Genomic DNA, 13,594 nt, shown 5'->3' on the forward strand with positions numbered 1-13,594 from the left:
CTTTGGTTACATCCGCTGGCCTTGCTTCTTGGAGCAAGCTTGGGTACTAGGACACATCTCTGCTGTGGAAAGCTGTGATCAACTGTGTTTTAAGTCAGCCCCTGCTCAAGGTAGTGGACAGTGTTCCTGGGAGTAAGCGTTTGCAGAATTTAACCTTCTTTGTAAAATTTCCTCTTGGGAACCAGTTACAGCCTTGATGTGGGTAAGGTTGCAGTGTGCTACAGCACTTCTATCACTTACACCATGCTAAATAAACCTGCTGAAGAATTCTCTGTAATTATATTCAGGACTCATGCTCAAGCTGGTTCAACTGAAAAATGAAAATTAGTGTCAGAGAGGATAACAACGTCTCCTAGCCTACTTGTTCTGCTTCCAGTGCAGTTTGCCTAGACTAGTTGCATTTTGGGGGCTTGGTCCTGCTCATTACAGACATTGGTATGAAAGTGTTTTGCTTACAATACACAGTTCCCTGGTGCTGCTTTTTCCTACAGCCAGTACCAAGTTTGGCATGCAGCATATTCAGCTGCTAAAGAAAAAGTTGAGATGTTTCAAATACATGATTCTGATTTTAGGAAGGAATAAAGAGTAGATAAATTCCTGATAGACCAGGGAACAGAGAAAACTGGGAGAGGAAAAAAGAAACATGCTTTTGATGTGATCATGTTTGAGCAAAACTCCTCTGGATGAATGGACGTGCTTCAAATTTTCCATGGCATGTCAATAGTCCTTTGAATTCTTTCGAAATTGCATTGGACAAGCTCTCTTTTTCACATGCAAAAAGGTGAATGTTTTTGCTGTTTCCACAGTTCTTTGTTGTGCCTTGTCTCTACATGTAACAGCCCCCGAATTTTATCTGTTTGCTCCATGTGTTGATGTAACATGCAAATAGAAATTCTTCAAAACTCTTGTTTTCATGACAGATCATTAGGACGCAGGGGTCTTTGGATGTAGGCAATGTAGAAAGATAAAAAAAACAAACAAACAAAACAAAACACCCCCCCCGATACTAAGAACTAAGCAAAACCCCACAACAAATGTGACTGTAATCATGATTTGAAAATGGCACGCTTTAATTTGCTCAGTTCTGTTTTCCGAGCTGTTCTTTTTATCATTAGCTAAGACAAATGGGACTACTGAGTTTTCAGCCATAACAATCCTGCCACAGAAAAACTTAGCTGTTATTCCTACTTACTGTGTCAGACAGGATTAATTTGGTTTTTCACCTGCAGCACATTTGCATTACAGAGCTTTGGTGCACATGCTTCTGTTAAGAGCTGGCACTGCCATTTTGTAAGGTTTCCTTTTCCTGATACAATATTTACATAGGTAGCTGAAATCGCAATGCCAGCAAGCTTGTGTTTTAGCAGTGGCTGCTGTCAGAGTATCTGTGCATTTAAGAAAATGAGTTCATGAAGGGGATTGCTGACATTCCCATTTCAAATTACTTGTTTCTTCCCTAGTACCCAGTGATGAGGGGTCAGGACCTTTCAGCGGCCACCGGTTACACTACTCAGAGATCATCCATTCTACCTCTCTACGAAGTAAGTGACCCTGTTCACACAGTGGTACTAAGGCAAAATAAAACACAAAGAAGCGTCCTAAATGTGCCACAGATTGTGCCAACTTTGGGCAGTTCCCTATCTTTGCTCTCAAGGAATAACAGATTACTCCATCCTGCAAATAATGTTAAAAAGGAATTAATCTAAATACATGGAAATCCTTTCATGTGCTTGGTTGTATGATACATCTAAAAATGTTGTATTCTTGAATTATTGTGAGTTCACAACATGCATCCTCTGTAGTATACTGAAGTTGTTGAGGTTCTGCTTGATTCAAAAGGCACATCTGGGCAAACATGATTGTAGTATCCAGACTTATTTTAATTCAGTTTTTCCATGTAACGCATTATTATCTCTCCCTCTCCCCCCTCCAGAATACTTTCCAGGAACTACAAGTTGTAAGGCGAAATCTAAACTTATTCAGAACCCAGATGATGGATTTGGAATTGACTATGTTACGTCAACAGACAACAGTTTATCAGCACATGACGGAAGAGGAAAGGTAAAATGATCTTTTTAAAAAAAGGTGGAAAGTACTCTGGCACTGCAGGAAATTTGTCGCTGCCCCTGAAATCAGAGCAACAAATCTATTAGTTTCAATTTGAACAGGGTTGGAGTGAAGTTTTTCCCAAAAACTTGTTTACTCTCTTCTTCACATTTCATCATCTTAGAGTTTTTCCCTCTTGGTTTCTTCTAATCCCTATTTCTCATGAATTGATTTTTTTTTTTTCTTCAACCTTTCTCCAAAGTGATTTTACAGCTATGAAACGTAAGGACTTTTATCATACATGAACATACAACATTGGGTGGGAAAAAACCTTGAAGATTTTCAGCTTAGATTCCCCACCACCACCTTTGTAGTTGTAAATAAAGAATGAACTTTGTAGCATTCAGATGCTTTTCCAACTTACAATGGCCATTCAGCACAGATGGCATTCATATTCTGACTCTGTGTGTTTGTGCTCACCATGAGTTGCAGCAGCAGCTGATCTGCAACAAATTTAAAAATTGCTTATGTAGTTACTTTAGCTGTATCAGCTCTTGACTAATCACTTTAAAAGTAGACGTGTTTGAAATCAGTTGGCCTTCTTAGACAATGGCATCCTGGCCAAAATGTAGCTGCAACTGCTTGGGCATCTAGAACCACGCAGGAAAAGTAATATGCGATTACTGTGTTGCTCTGTGATCTTTGTTGTTACTGGTTTTAAATTGGACTTGATTAGATATATGTATAAATGCTGATTTCGTCTGCTTGCATACATTTAAGTATTTAAAGCTAAAATTTTTGGCAAATGATCTGTGATACACTATGTTGTTTAGTTTTCTCCACGAGGTCATATATATTTTCTATAAATGCAGAAAGACTTTTGTTCCATCTAGGTGTTCAGCTAATTTTTCCATGGAAGAGGAATTTTCTGTGTTCTACTTTGAACTCCTTTGTATGAAGTCCTTTACTCAGGGGACTGTCCTGCTCTGTTCCCCCTTTCTGGTGTGCAGCTGAGTGCAGTAAATGCTCTTGTTCTTTTTGTGATGGACTTGGTATAGATATGAAGCTGATCAGCTACAGAGCTTGAGAAAGTCTGTCCGCATGGAGCTGCAGGAGTTAGAGATGCAGTTAGAAGAACGTCTACTGGCTTTGGAAGACCAGCTGAGAAGTCTGCACATGTCTTCACCTTACAGACCTCAGACACACATAGTAAGTATTACTTTTGCAACAGCATTATATGTTTTCTCAGTGTAATGTTAATAACTCATAACTGTTAATACTCTTACAGTGGGATGAGATCTGGGGAATCTAATGATGCTGTGTGCATGTATTGTCAGGGGTCATATTTTATTATTTTCAGTCAGCGTTTTGTCCTGGGTGAAAGGTGTTTGAATAGAGGGACTTTCCTGGTGTTAATACATATCAATACATATTGTCTGGGGTTTTAGGTCTGAGATTTCAGTCCTCTTCTACCAGTGCTTTCTTCTTTTTCCTTGTCATGACCCTGAATTCCTACAGTTTTGGTAGGTAGTGCCAATGTCTAAAATCCTTGGGGGGGGATGGTGATGGTCTTTCTGTAGTTTCCTTACACTGATTTTCTTACTTGTGAAATGAGGGCAGAGAGATGAGAAATGCACAGAAATTGGGTGTCCTTCCCCTCTAGCCCTGCCAATCCATGGAACAAAGAACTAGGAGAATCCAGTTGTCATCTTCAGTTTTTCCTCCATTGGCTTTTGTAGCTCCTTCAGATGAGCATGTGGCTCCCCACCAAACAGTGGGAGAAGCTCTGCACACACAGACACCCCCCAGAAGCACAACAGGGGATAAAAGAGACATGTGCATATGTTCCTTGGTGGCATGGTGATACACTTTCTCTTCTTTTTCACTCAGCAGAAGGCTGTTCCTCTTTTTTTTACTGCAATTCTGTCATCAGCCAAACAAAAGAAGCACAGACAAAAAGTGTCATATGTTCTTCCTGGGTTTCATTCCTCTTTCTTAGCCAATCCTCTTCTGTAGAAGCAGCACAGGCACAAGCCACATCTTCCTCTTCAGTATTTTGTCATGGGAAAAAAATTGAAACCCAAGAACAGGAAAATATGGTATTACTGTGATCCCAAGCCAAACTTGCATTCTTTGAACCATATAAATATATTTTTGTTTGTAAATCCTTTTATAGAAGAGGGCCAACTTTAAAAATGACTGAAATAAACTTTCTCCAACCAGCTTTGCTTCCTGTTTCCAAGTTTCTGCTTTTATAGAAAGTTGTCTGAGACAGCATGTTTATATATTAGCTTCTGACAGTTCTAAAAACCTCCTCAATTCATTAATTTGACTTAATTTTTCAGGGTATGTATGGAAGCAGAAGTGCTGATAATCTATCATGCCCTTCTCCATTGAATGTCATTGAACCAGTAAGTAATTATTGTGTGCTGTGTGTTTTACTAGGAAAAAGAACCAGGAAGGGATTTCTTAAAAAAGGTTGCAGGAGATTCATTTTACACATGATCTTGGGCATACTTCACTCACTTGAGTAGTTCTGTTGAGAACAGCTGCATTTTCCCTTAAGCAAAGTTAACCATAGGTGTAAGAAGCTGTGAAGTCTTGTTTATTTTTAACAAGAATATGTAGAAGTGACATAATGTTTGTATTTAGTTGATATAATGAATACATGGTGAGTTTTCTAGGGAAAATTATTTCTTATTTTTCTGTGTATTTTATGCTACTGAAAAAAAAAGTAGTTCCAAGACTGCAGAAAGGAAAGGACAAACTTGAATTGTTTTAGCAAAAAAACCCAAAATCAAGCCTTTACATGTGTCTCTGTCAGTGGCTCTGGCAGAACGCATCCGTATTGCAAAAGTCAGTGGCTTGGGGAACTGCCACAATTCATATTTATGTTGGCTTTCAAAAAAGCCCGTTCCTTCTTATGATCCTTTTTGTTGCAGTCATAAAGGCAAAGCATATATTTATTTTATAGCTGTATTTGTTACATGGAGGGAATGAGTAAGTGATTGAATAAATAACAGGAAAGCATAGTTGTGTCTGTATGTGACTTTTTTATATGCTTATTTGGGACTGTTTCTTTTCCAAATCCCTAGGTCTCTGAACTTATTCGAGAGCAGTCATTTCTGAAGTCTGAACTGGGTTTAGGACTGGGAGATCTTGGACTGGAAACTCTCCCAGCAGAGGGTACAGAGTCCGTATTCTCCCATGGAAACTCAGATTCCTCTTCAGTGTGCTCCGGTCATGCAGGTAGAAAAGCTGGTGTTGGATCTTCTGAACTAACAGGAAAGTCTAAGAGTCAAAGCAAGAAGTTATACCGAGCCTCTGTTGCCTTAACACCAACTCCCCCGGTGAGAGCAGGTGCTGGACAGCAGGTAGACAGCTCTGAGGAGGTCGCAGACTCCAAGCCAGAGGTGGAACACAAACTTGAAAAAGTCCCTCTCATGCCTTCAGTTGATGAAATCCACAAAAGTGTGGAGCAGGAGGAGCTGCAGCAAGTCATACGGGAGGTGAGGAGGGAGGGGCTGAGGTCTAGGACATTTGAACAGTATTTACTGAAACTTAAAGACAGGCTGTCTGTAACTCTTGGCCACTGGGGTTTTCTTTTCCCTCTCAAGCCAAGAAACCATACTGCTAATGTATTTTTGAATGCTCAGAGCTTGTCACTAGGTTTTCAAGCCACAGTTGTATTCTTGTGCTAAGCAGTAGACCTTTTTTCAGTGATAGTGGTTAGCACGTAAATTAATAGCTAGTTGCTACTCTAAGCCTGGGTGAGAAAGAATTTGCCATCTCTACTTCTTGGTTAAACAGTAGTATTTCAGGTTCCCTAGTGAAAATTTCTCTGTCATGTTTGCTTGCTAAAATGCCAGTTTGGAGTTAATTTGACTGATGAAATACTGTTTCTGAAACAACTGTGTAGTAAAAGTTAAAAATACTTTCCTAGCCTCTCTACCCTGAACCACTAAGGACTGTAAAAGTATGAGTGAAGCAAGCTAAAGTCAGATGAGAAGTTATTTCAGACTTTAAGACTGATGTTTGACCAATGCTGTTAGACTAGTTTTATTGGCAGTCAATGACAGTGAAGGGTGCTGTTTATTTTTCCTGTGGGCCAGGTTAAAAAACAGGACTAAACCTGCATGTTTTGTCAGTGGTGTGAGAGAAAGCCATATGGCAAGTCGTATAAATGGGAAAAGGAAGCAAAAGAAACTTCTTGTTTTCAAGAGCAGAGAAAGTAGGGTGAGCTTTTTGCTGTGAATGCAGAAATGGCGATTGAAAACCTGTGGGATTTTATTGCCTCTCCTTCACTGGAGAGGGCCGCTTAGCCTTTAGCTGAGGGTCATTGGACCCTTAGCCTTTAGCTTGTCCCTTGAAGCTTTTGTATGGTTCTGCCATAAACCACTCAAAAGGCCAGGAGAGGTGTCAGGCTCAGGAACGTACAACAGACCAGGCTGTAACACTGCAGTACCATCCAGGTCTGCTTGCTTTGTGGCTGTGAATAACTAGAACCAGCTCATCTCATGATTAAACGGGAGCTGTCATCCCAGAGGAATCTTTTGCCACACCTTTACCACTCTTCTCTCACTGCAGAAAGAGGCAGAGTGTACTGGACCATAAGGTATCCTTTACTCATCGTCTGACCACAAGACTTTGTGCCTGTCTCTGCAAAGTGGAGATGTTTTCTTGGCTGACTCACTGTGGGCATTGTTACGCATAGGCACTTTACACTTGCACAGTGAGATTTGTGAAGCAGTAGAGCATTACTGAGGAGTATTATAGGAGATGATGGCTGGAAGCATATGAAGATATTTTCTTTGTTTACCTTTGGGTAACTCCAAAAATAACCAGAGCTGAGAGTGCAAAGAATAACGCATAGCCATAAGCATTAACTGTCAGTGAACTGCTGGTTTTAAAAGAGGATGAAGTTTGGCAGTGAGGTGAAATGGAGACCAGCTTTCAATAAGTAGCCTCATGATGCTGAATAGTGCTTTACCTCATCAGTTGCCCCATTAGAGTCAGTGGGATGAGTTGGAAAGTGGCATTATCCTGTGGAAGGAAGGGTACTGCAGTCAGCTCATGGTGAGGTGCTACTAGACCAATGACCTCGTCATTACTGTGCTCAGGATTAGGAGGTGAAGACTTTCTGGCTATCACTGATCTTTACAGTGGAGCTTGTGATGCTACAACTTTACACCTTTACTTCGAAAGCAAAGGAATGAATGAAGCAGTGGGGCAAGCATTCAGTTTTTAAATCTTTCCCACCCTGCCATCTTCTCTAAAGTAGCTAGAGTAAAGTTGGAAGGAGTCTTGGGAAAGGCCTTGTTTTGGAGATGTCATAAAATACTCCCAGACACCCCAAAATCTCACTCCTTCTGGTCGATTTTTTTCCCTTTCATGCCATTTTAAAGGGGTTTTATTACCTAATGCTCAGAGAAGACTAACTCATGAGATATTTATCATGCCTTGCACTTTGCTGCTGATTCTGAAGTGAAGCCAGGATATGGCATTTGTATCCAGCCCTTCTGTAAAAACCTTCATGTCTGGAGTGGTGTCATGGCAGGGGCTGGGGTGGTGGGGTGGGGTGATGTGCTAAAGGAGAAACTGAGAGAGGAAGGAGAAAACTGTCTCTGCTGTTTTTACAGTACATTTGAATTACAATAAGGGGAGCTGGAGTCAAAGTACAGCGCTATTTCAGTCAATATTTTCTCTGAGATTAGTCTGTGTGAAAGTTCCTCTTTAACTTCATTAACTGATAGCAAATAAAGATGTGTACCCTTTGCACAGAGATTATTCTTTGGGTTTGTGGCACTGAAGACATCATTGTAATGCTGAAAGAATCTGCACTGAACTGAGAGGCTACTATTCAAAGATGAGTAGTCAGCAAATAACTGAGCTTGACTCACTCTGTAAATGTTTGAGGACACAGAGAGATTGTCCCTCAGTTTAACTTCCTTGGCAGCCTGTTTCAGATTGGCTCTGATTCTCAGCATGAGAACTTTCGCAGGTCAGAATGAAGATGCATTAAGTTGAAGCACCTGGTAGTTTTTGCAGAGCCAGAATACGCTATAAAATACCGGTCAGGAAAATATTTCATAAGAGCTAAAACAGAGCATAAATTCCAATGTGTCTTCCATAAGTAGCCCTGTTGTTAGCAAAGGAATTCCAGTTTCGTTGTCAAAAGAAAGATAACTGGTAGGATGCATTCTTGATGTATGCACTCATGAATGTTAAAGCCTTGCTTATTCCTCCCATTTGCTGTAGCTGCACGACCTTGTGTTGGGGAAAGAAAAATCATGCAGTGTTTCAGAATATGCCTGGGTGGGTTGTAATGCATGTGAGCTTTGACCTGTAACTATTTGCTGGCATTAAAAAAAACCCATGGTGTTAACTTTTAGTGTTAATGGACTAACTCCCACGGAAAAGCATTCAACAATGTGAAATGTTAAAATGCCAAACAGTGGCCCTCTTGTTTTGATGAAAATACAGCCTGACCTCCACTGGAGTATCACATGAAGCACTTACTGCTTGACTCATAGGTCACACTGTCACTAGGAGTGCCACCAGGCCCCTCATTCTGCTCTCCTGCCATCTGAAAGATGTGATAGTTTAAAAAAGCTTTCTGCTGAAGAGCAATGCAGGTTTTGTTTTCGCTAACAGTTCTCCATTGTAAATTACATTTAATGAAGTTATACTTTAAAGAAATATATGATTTTCCAGATCAGGAGTTTGAGGACTGTGTAAGCCTCATGCCCATTTTCCATCTGTAGGTGAAGAACACCCATCTCCTGAATTGCCACTGTGGCACATTTCACTCTCAATCAGTTCATTATTTAGCAGCAACATAATATTACAATAACGGTAATTCTTTCATAGGGAGAAAGATCACTGGTTTATGGTAGTAAAACTATGAATGTGGTACTGTTATTAATGCAATACTGTATATTACTGTTGTATCAATGTAGCATATGTACCATAAATGAGTGGGTTCTCTTTCAAATGATCAATTTCTCATTCAGCTGCTAAAAATACCAGTGGAGCATTCATTGACTGCATCTGTCTTTTGTACAGAGGCTTGGCAGCAGGCTGTGTCCTCTGCAGAGTAAATGGAAGGTGCCCCTTGCCCAAAATAGTTTGTAATGAAAAAGGGAAACATTAATGACTGTCCTGACACACGCATGGGACTGAGTCACTGTGGGAATTGATGCTGTGCTCGCTGTGCAGGAATGACCTTGATGAGTCTGGAAAGGAGGGAGGAAGCAGTGGCAGTGAAAACAAGTAGTGGAGGGTGGCCTTGTCATCTGGGTAGGAAGGTGAGAGGCAGAGGGCCCAAGTGATCCACCAGGGTCAAGCTAGAAGTTTTTGGAAGAGCTGAGAATAGAACAGGAGCCGCTTCCCTTCCAGTCTCTGCCTCACCACAAGACTGTCATACTAAACCATTTACTTGCTAATGTCGGAAGCTTTTATCAGTTTTATTTGGGAAGTGAGGTTTTATTTTTGTCTATCTGGTGAGAGAAGGGCAAGAATGACTGTTTTGTAGTGTACTGGCAGACCCACGCTGTGGGATACTGAAGAAGGAAAGTGGAGAGAGCAGCGCAGGGGTCTCTTACAACAGTGGCCTGCCAGACAGCCAGGGTGCTGTTTCCCCGTGCCCACGTTTCTCAATCCCAAAGCCCTTACTGCATTGACCAAGTGATCCACCTTGGCACGGGTCCTAAAGCTTTGTATGTCTGTGTGTGCATCGGCATAAACATCCTTAGGACTTGTAGCCGTCAGTGAGCCAGGTCCTGTTACACACTGGCTTTTCTTTTGTCAGTTAATCAGGAGACAACCCAGCTGGAAACCTGTTTCCCAATAATATGATAGTCTCCAAATTTCTGCTTGATGCAAAGTAGTCATGAAACAAGGAACTTTGCCACTAATGGTTTAGGGATTGGATTGCTTGCCAGTGAGAAAGAGGGATAAATAACCTGTTGCTAATGCTGCTGCCACCCTTCTGACGTTGTTGCTTAATCCTTTTGACGCACCAGGAAAAGGGGAGACTTAAAAGAATAATTGCAGGATGATCATTGAGATGATGAGAGGGCTACACAAACATGGCAAGGCTGCTGGGATGGCGGGTTTGAGTAAACGTTATTCCCGTGGTATTGGTGGGGCATCAGAACATGAAGGGATTTGTTAGTGGCAAAACTGGGATTAGAAATTTAGTCTTTCTTTCTGGCATCGAGTCTCACATTAATTACCGCTACTCAAGTGCTTGAAAGCTACTTTGAAATGACACTATGAACAGTATTTTCTTTAGTCTGAGATCAGTTATTCATGTCAGGAAATTATTTGCCCTTTGCATAAGAAAAGGAACACTGTATTGCTTAACTGGGCTAATGAGTTCTTCTGTGAGTGACACTGGCGGCTGGGCTCTGGCTCTTACCCCCCTGCACTCTCTTACTGTCATCATCCTCCTCATCCTTAGAACCGCACCTGACTTGTTAGTGCTTCTCCAAGTGAAGACCATCCGAAAAATGAGTTGGTGCCAAAGATTTCTCATACTTGCGAGCAGCCTGTATTATTTTTCTTTCTCATGCCCTGCTTCTTTTCGCCATAATATGCTGTTGTAGAACTGGGTTTTGCCTCCTTTTCTCCTTTACTGTAGCTGTCAATGCTCTGTTCTTTATTTGTTCTAGCCTTAGCCACACTCAGGTGCCAGCTAGTTGTAACTCCTGGGTTTGTTTTATGTAAAACATAATGAGTAAATGCTTTGTCACAGTCCTGTGACAAATAGTTTTTGCTGGCATAGATCATATCCCAGGGGCCAACTGATGATGTGAGCAACAGTTGAAGTTCTCTCTGTCTTTGCTGTTGAAAGTGTGTAATTAGGATTCATCTCTTTTTGATTTTTAAGAAAACAGCAGCTCATGTTCATAGACTTGGACCGTTCCTGCTGCGTAATCCATTTGTGAGGCAGATTGGTCCTGCCTTCCTTTTCAAGAGATAACAACTAATGTCAAAAAGCGGTGTATTTGGGGTGCTTTTGATGTGTATATCCTGAAATGCCATTTTCAGAACTTTAGCATAGTTGAAATGTATTTTTTCTTAACATAAACCCAGTAATTCTAAGTGTAAAACACAGATATGTTTACCATCTGGAAAAATAAAACTACTTTGGTTTGCATTTATACAATTTGTGAGAACTTTAAAATTACTTACTGTTATTTTTCCAAGAGAAACCCTCTTATATTTTTCCATTTTCATTTTTTTGGAAGTTGACTTTTTGGTATTGTACATTTTTATATATCAATAATGTCAAACATATCTGCAATATCATTTAGTTTAATCTGTTGGTTATATAACTTACTGACCTTAAAACTTCGGCTAATCCCTTTCAGATCAAGGAATCTATTGTTGGTGAAATCAGACGAGAAATAGTAAGTGGATTGTTAGCAGCTGTATCACCCCAAAGCAGATCTGCAACTGCAAAACAAGATACACAGCCATGAAACAGGTACTACAGGTAAACTTTGGCAAGCTGCCACAACCATATCTTATTTTTGCTGTCGTATGAAATATCATTGTCAACATAAACTTTGCTTTGCTTGCATTTTCCCCTTGAAACTTAAGTGATCAAAATGGAAGTTAATCAAATGCAGAGGATATTGATAATCCTGGGTAGCTTTGGAAAATCAGCTGTTTTATAGTTTGGCCCATTCTGTTGTCAGCTTTTTTGCAGTGGTCCTTGATTTTTGTTTTTGGTGTGCTCCATGATGGCTTTGCATGTGAATGCATCGTTGGGGAGGATTTCTGTATTTTGCCTGCCTTAGATATTAATATTATCAAAATACATACTTAAGCATAACAAGCAGACTTCTGAAAATCTAATTGAGATATTTGCCTTGCTTTTTGTTTTCTGTAAGGTTGGATGTAGTCCGAAATGCTGTGGGATTCTGCTTCGAGTGGCGCACACTGGTGAAAGTGTCAAGTTATTTTTGCTTCAGGAGATGTTAAAGCTGCTGAGAAAGGCTACTGTATTCGACTCTTGGTTCTATGATGTGTACCTTTCCTTGAGTTCATCTATAAAGACTTAGACACTTTATCTAGTTCATTACTTTCCTTAAAGCATCAGTGAAACTGTGGCTCTCTGAAAGGTTTTGTATTTATTTCTATGTCCCTGTTGTAAATTTTATGTAGCTAATTTCTTTGTTTAACGATGCATCACAAAACTTGAAGATTTCCAGACATAACCAATTTATAAACAACACACATACATTCAGCCTAGCTTTTTTTTAAAAAAAAAAAAAAAAAACCAAACAAAAAAAACCAAACCCCCCTCAAACACTGACCTCTATGAGGTATTTATTGTGCAATAACTGATACACTTTAAGAGCTTGAAACAACCAATAATGGTTTCCACTGCTGTTACTTAGTGCCACTTCAAAAGAAGGAAAGAATCCTGATGTAAAAATTGATGTTAATTCTTGGGGCGGTTACTATTAGCAGAGTGGTAGAATGACATGAGGTTACTTAAAACTACTTAAAGTTCTGACACTGAAAGCCTTATCTTTGTGTAGAAGACAACTTTTAACTATTTTAATTTGCTTCCTTACTGTTTGCCCATCCCTTTATAGAGAAGTGCCTTATTTTAAGCACTGGTTTTTGTCTTTGTGTTGACTGCCCTCAGTCGTACCAAGAGAAGTTCTCTTCTGCTTCATATTAACCAAAATGCAATAAAAGTACTGATCTTGTGAAAGCAATTAGCATGTGCAACTTGGAATGGGTGAATGACCTTGCTTGTATTATGGGGAAAATGGAAAAAAAAATCTCTTTTCCTTCCCCATCCCTCACTGAGTATATTTTCAGTTAGCCTGATGAACATGCGTTTGTTCCAATGGAGAAAATTGGAAGTCATGGGAGGTTTTATGTGGTCAAATAGACATTTAGTGGATATGTAATATCCCATTTTGCTGTGCTTGGAATCTCTTTACTCCTTTGCCATTTCCATCTACTAAAACTCCTTACACTATGGCAAGGTCTTTAATCAAAAATAGTTTTGAATATAACAATATTATATGAAAAAGTTTATAAGATTTTAAATTGTGTTAGGAAGACACACAAGGGCTGATTTCTTTAAAAAAGGTGTATATTAAACCAATAAAATATTTATTTTGCCTATAATCTGTGTCAGTGTTTTTCATTGTGCATGGCTTACTCTTAAGCAAAGTAAGTAACGTAGATTTGATCAAGTAGTACACAGAATGGAGAACAGCAGGAAAGCTTGGAGCTTGGGTTCCCAAAAGCTTTCAGATATTCAGGGGACCCTATCTGCTTAGGAAATGTGAAATATGAATTTGAGAGAAGTGTTGGCACTTATAACCAAACGCTTAAAGTTGCTGGCTCCTGTTGCAGCTCCAAGAATTTGGTTGGTCTTGACCTCTTCTCAGAGTTTGTCCCTGTGAGTAGAGCCAGAGCTTTCTTGAAAACCTCATCCTACATGTTTAAAAGTTGAATTATAAACTCCAACAGCACTTACGCATGGCAATCCATATGAGGTGGTGAGCTGCAG

The 13,594-nt window shown here is 40.0% G+C and overlaps 1 protein-coding gene across 7 annotated transcripts in view; it reads left to right on the plus strand.

Moving 5' to 3' along the window:
- The window catches only part of ITPRID2 (ITPR interacting domain containing 2), a 41,778-nt gene extending 28,572 nt beyond the window's left edge, over positions 1-13,206 (plus strand). For 4 of the 7 annotated variants that reach the window (XM_064451749.1, XM_064451751.1, XM_064451750.1 and 1 more), the window contains 7 exons: positions 1,461-1,541; positions 1,934-2,061; positions 3,105-3,255; positions 4,392-4,457; positions 5,142-5,555; positions 11,424-11,539; positions 11,949-13,206. In XM_064451749.1, the coding sequence (XP_064307819.1) occupies positions 1,461-1,541; positions 1,934-2,061; positions 3,105-3,255; positions 4,392-4,457; positions 5,142-5,555; positions 11,424-11,534 (951 nt within the window). In that variant the 3' untranslated portion in view covers positions 11,535-11,539; positions 11,949-13,206. Of the gene's footprint in view, positions 1-1,460; positions 1,542-1,933; positions 2,062-3,104; positions 3,256-4,391; positions 4,458-5,141; positions 5,556-11,423; positions 11,549-11,948 lie in introns of all 7 variants that reach the window. The other 3 variants (XR_010373029.1, XR_010373028.1, XM_064451748.1) reach the window with 3 other exon arrangements.
- The last annotated feature ends 388 nt before the right edge of the window (positions 13,207-13,594 follow it).

This window comes from Phalacrocorax carbo, chromosome 5 (assembly GCF_963921805.1).
Source record: "Phalacrocorax carbo chromosome 5, bPhaCar2.1, whole genome shotgun sequence".
Lineage (NCBI taxonomy): Eukaryota > Metazoa > Chordata > Aves > Suliformes > Phalacrocoracidae > Phalacrocorax > Phalacrocorax carbo.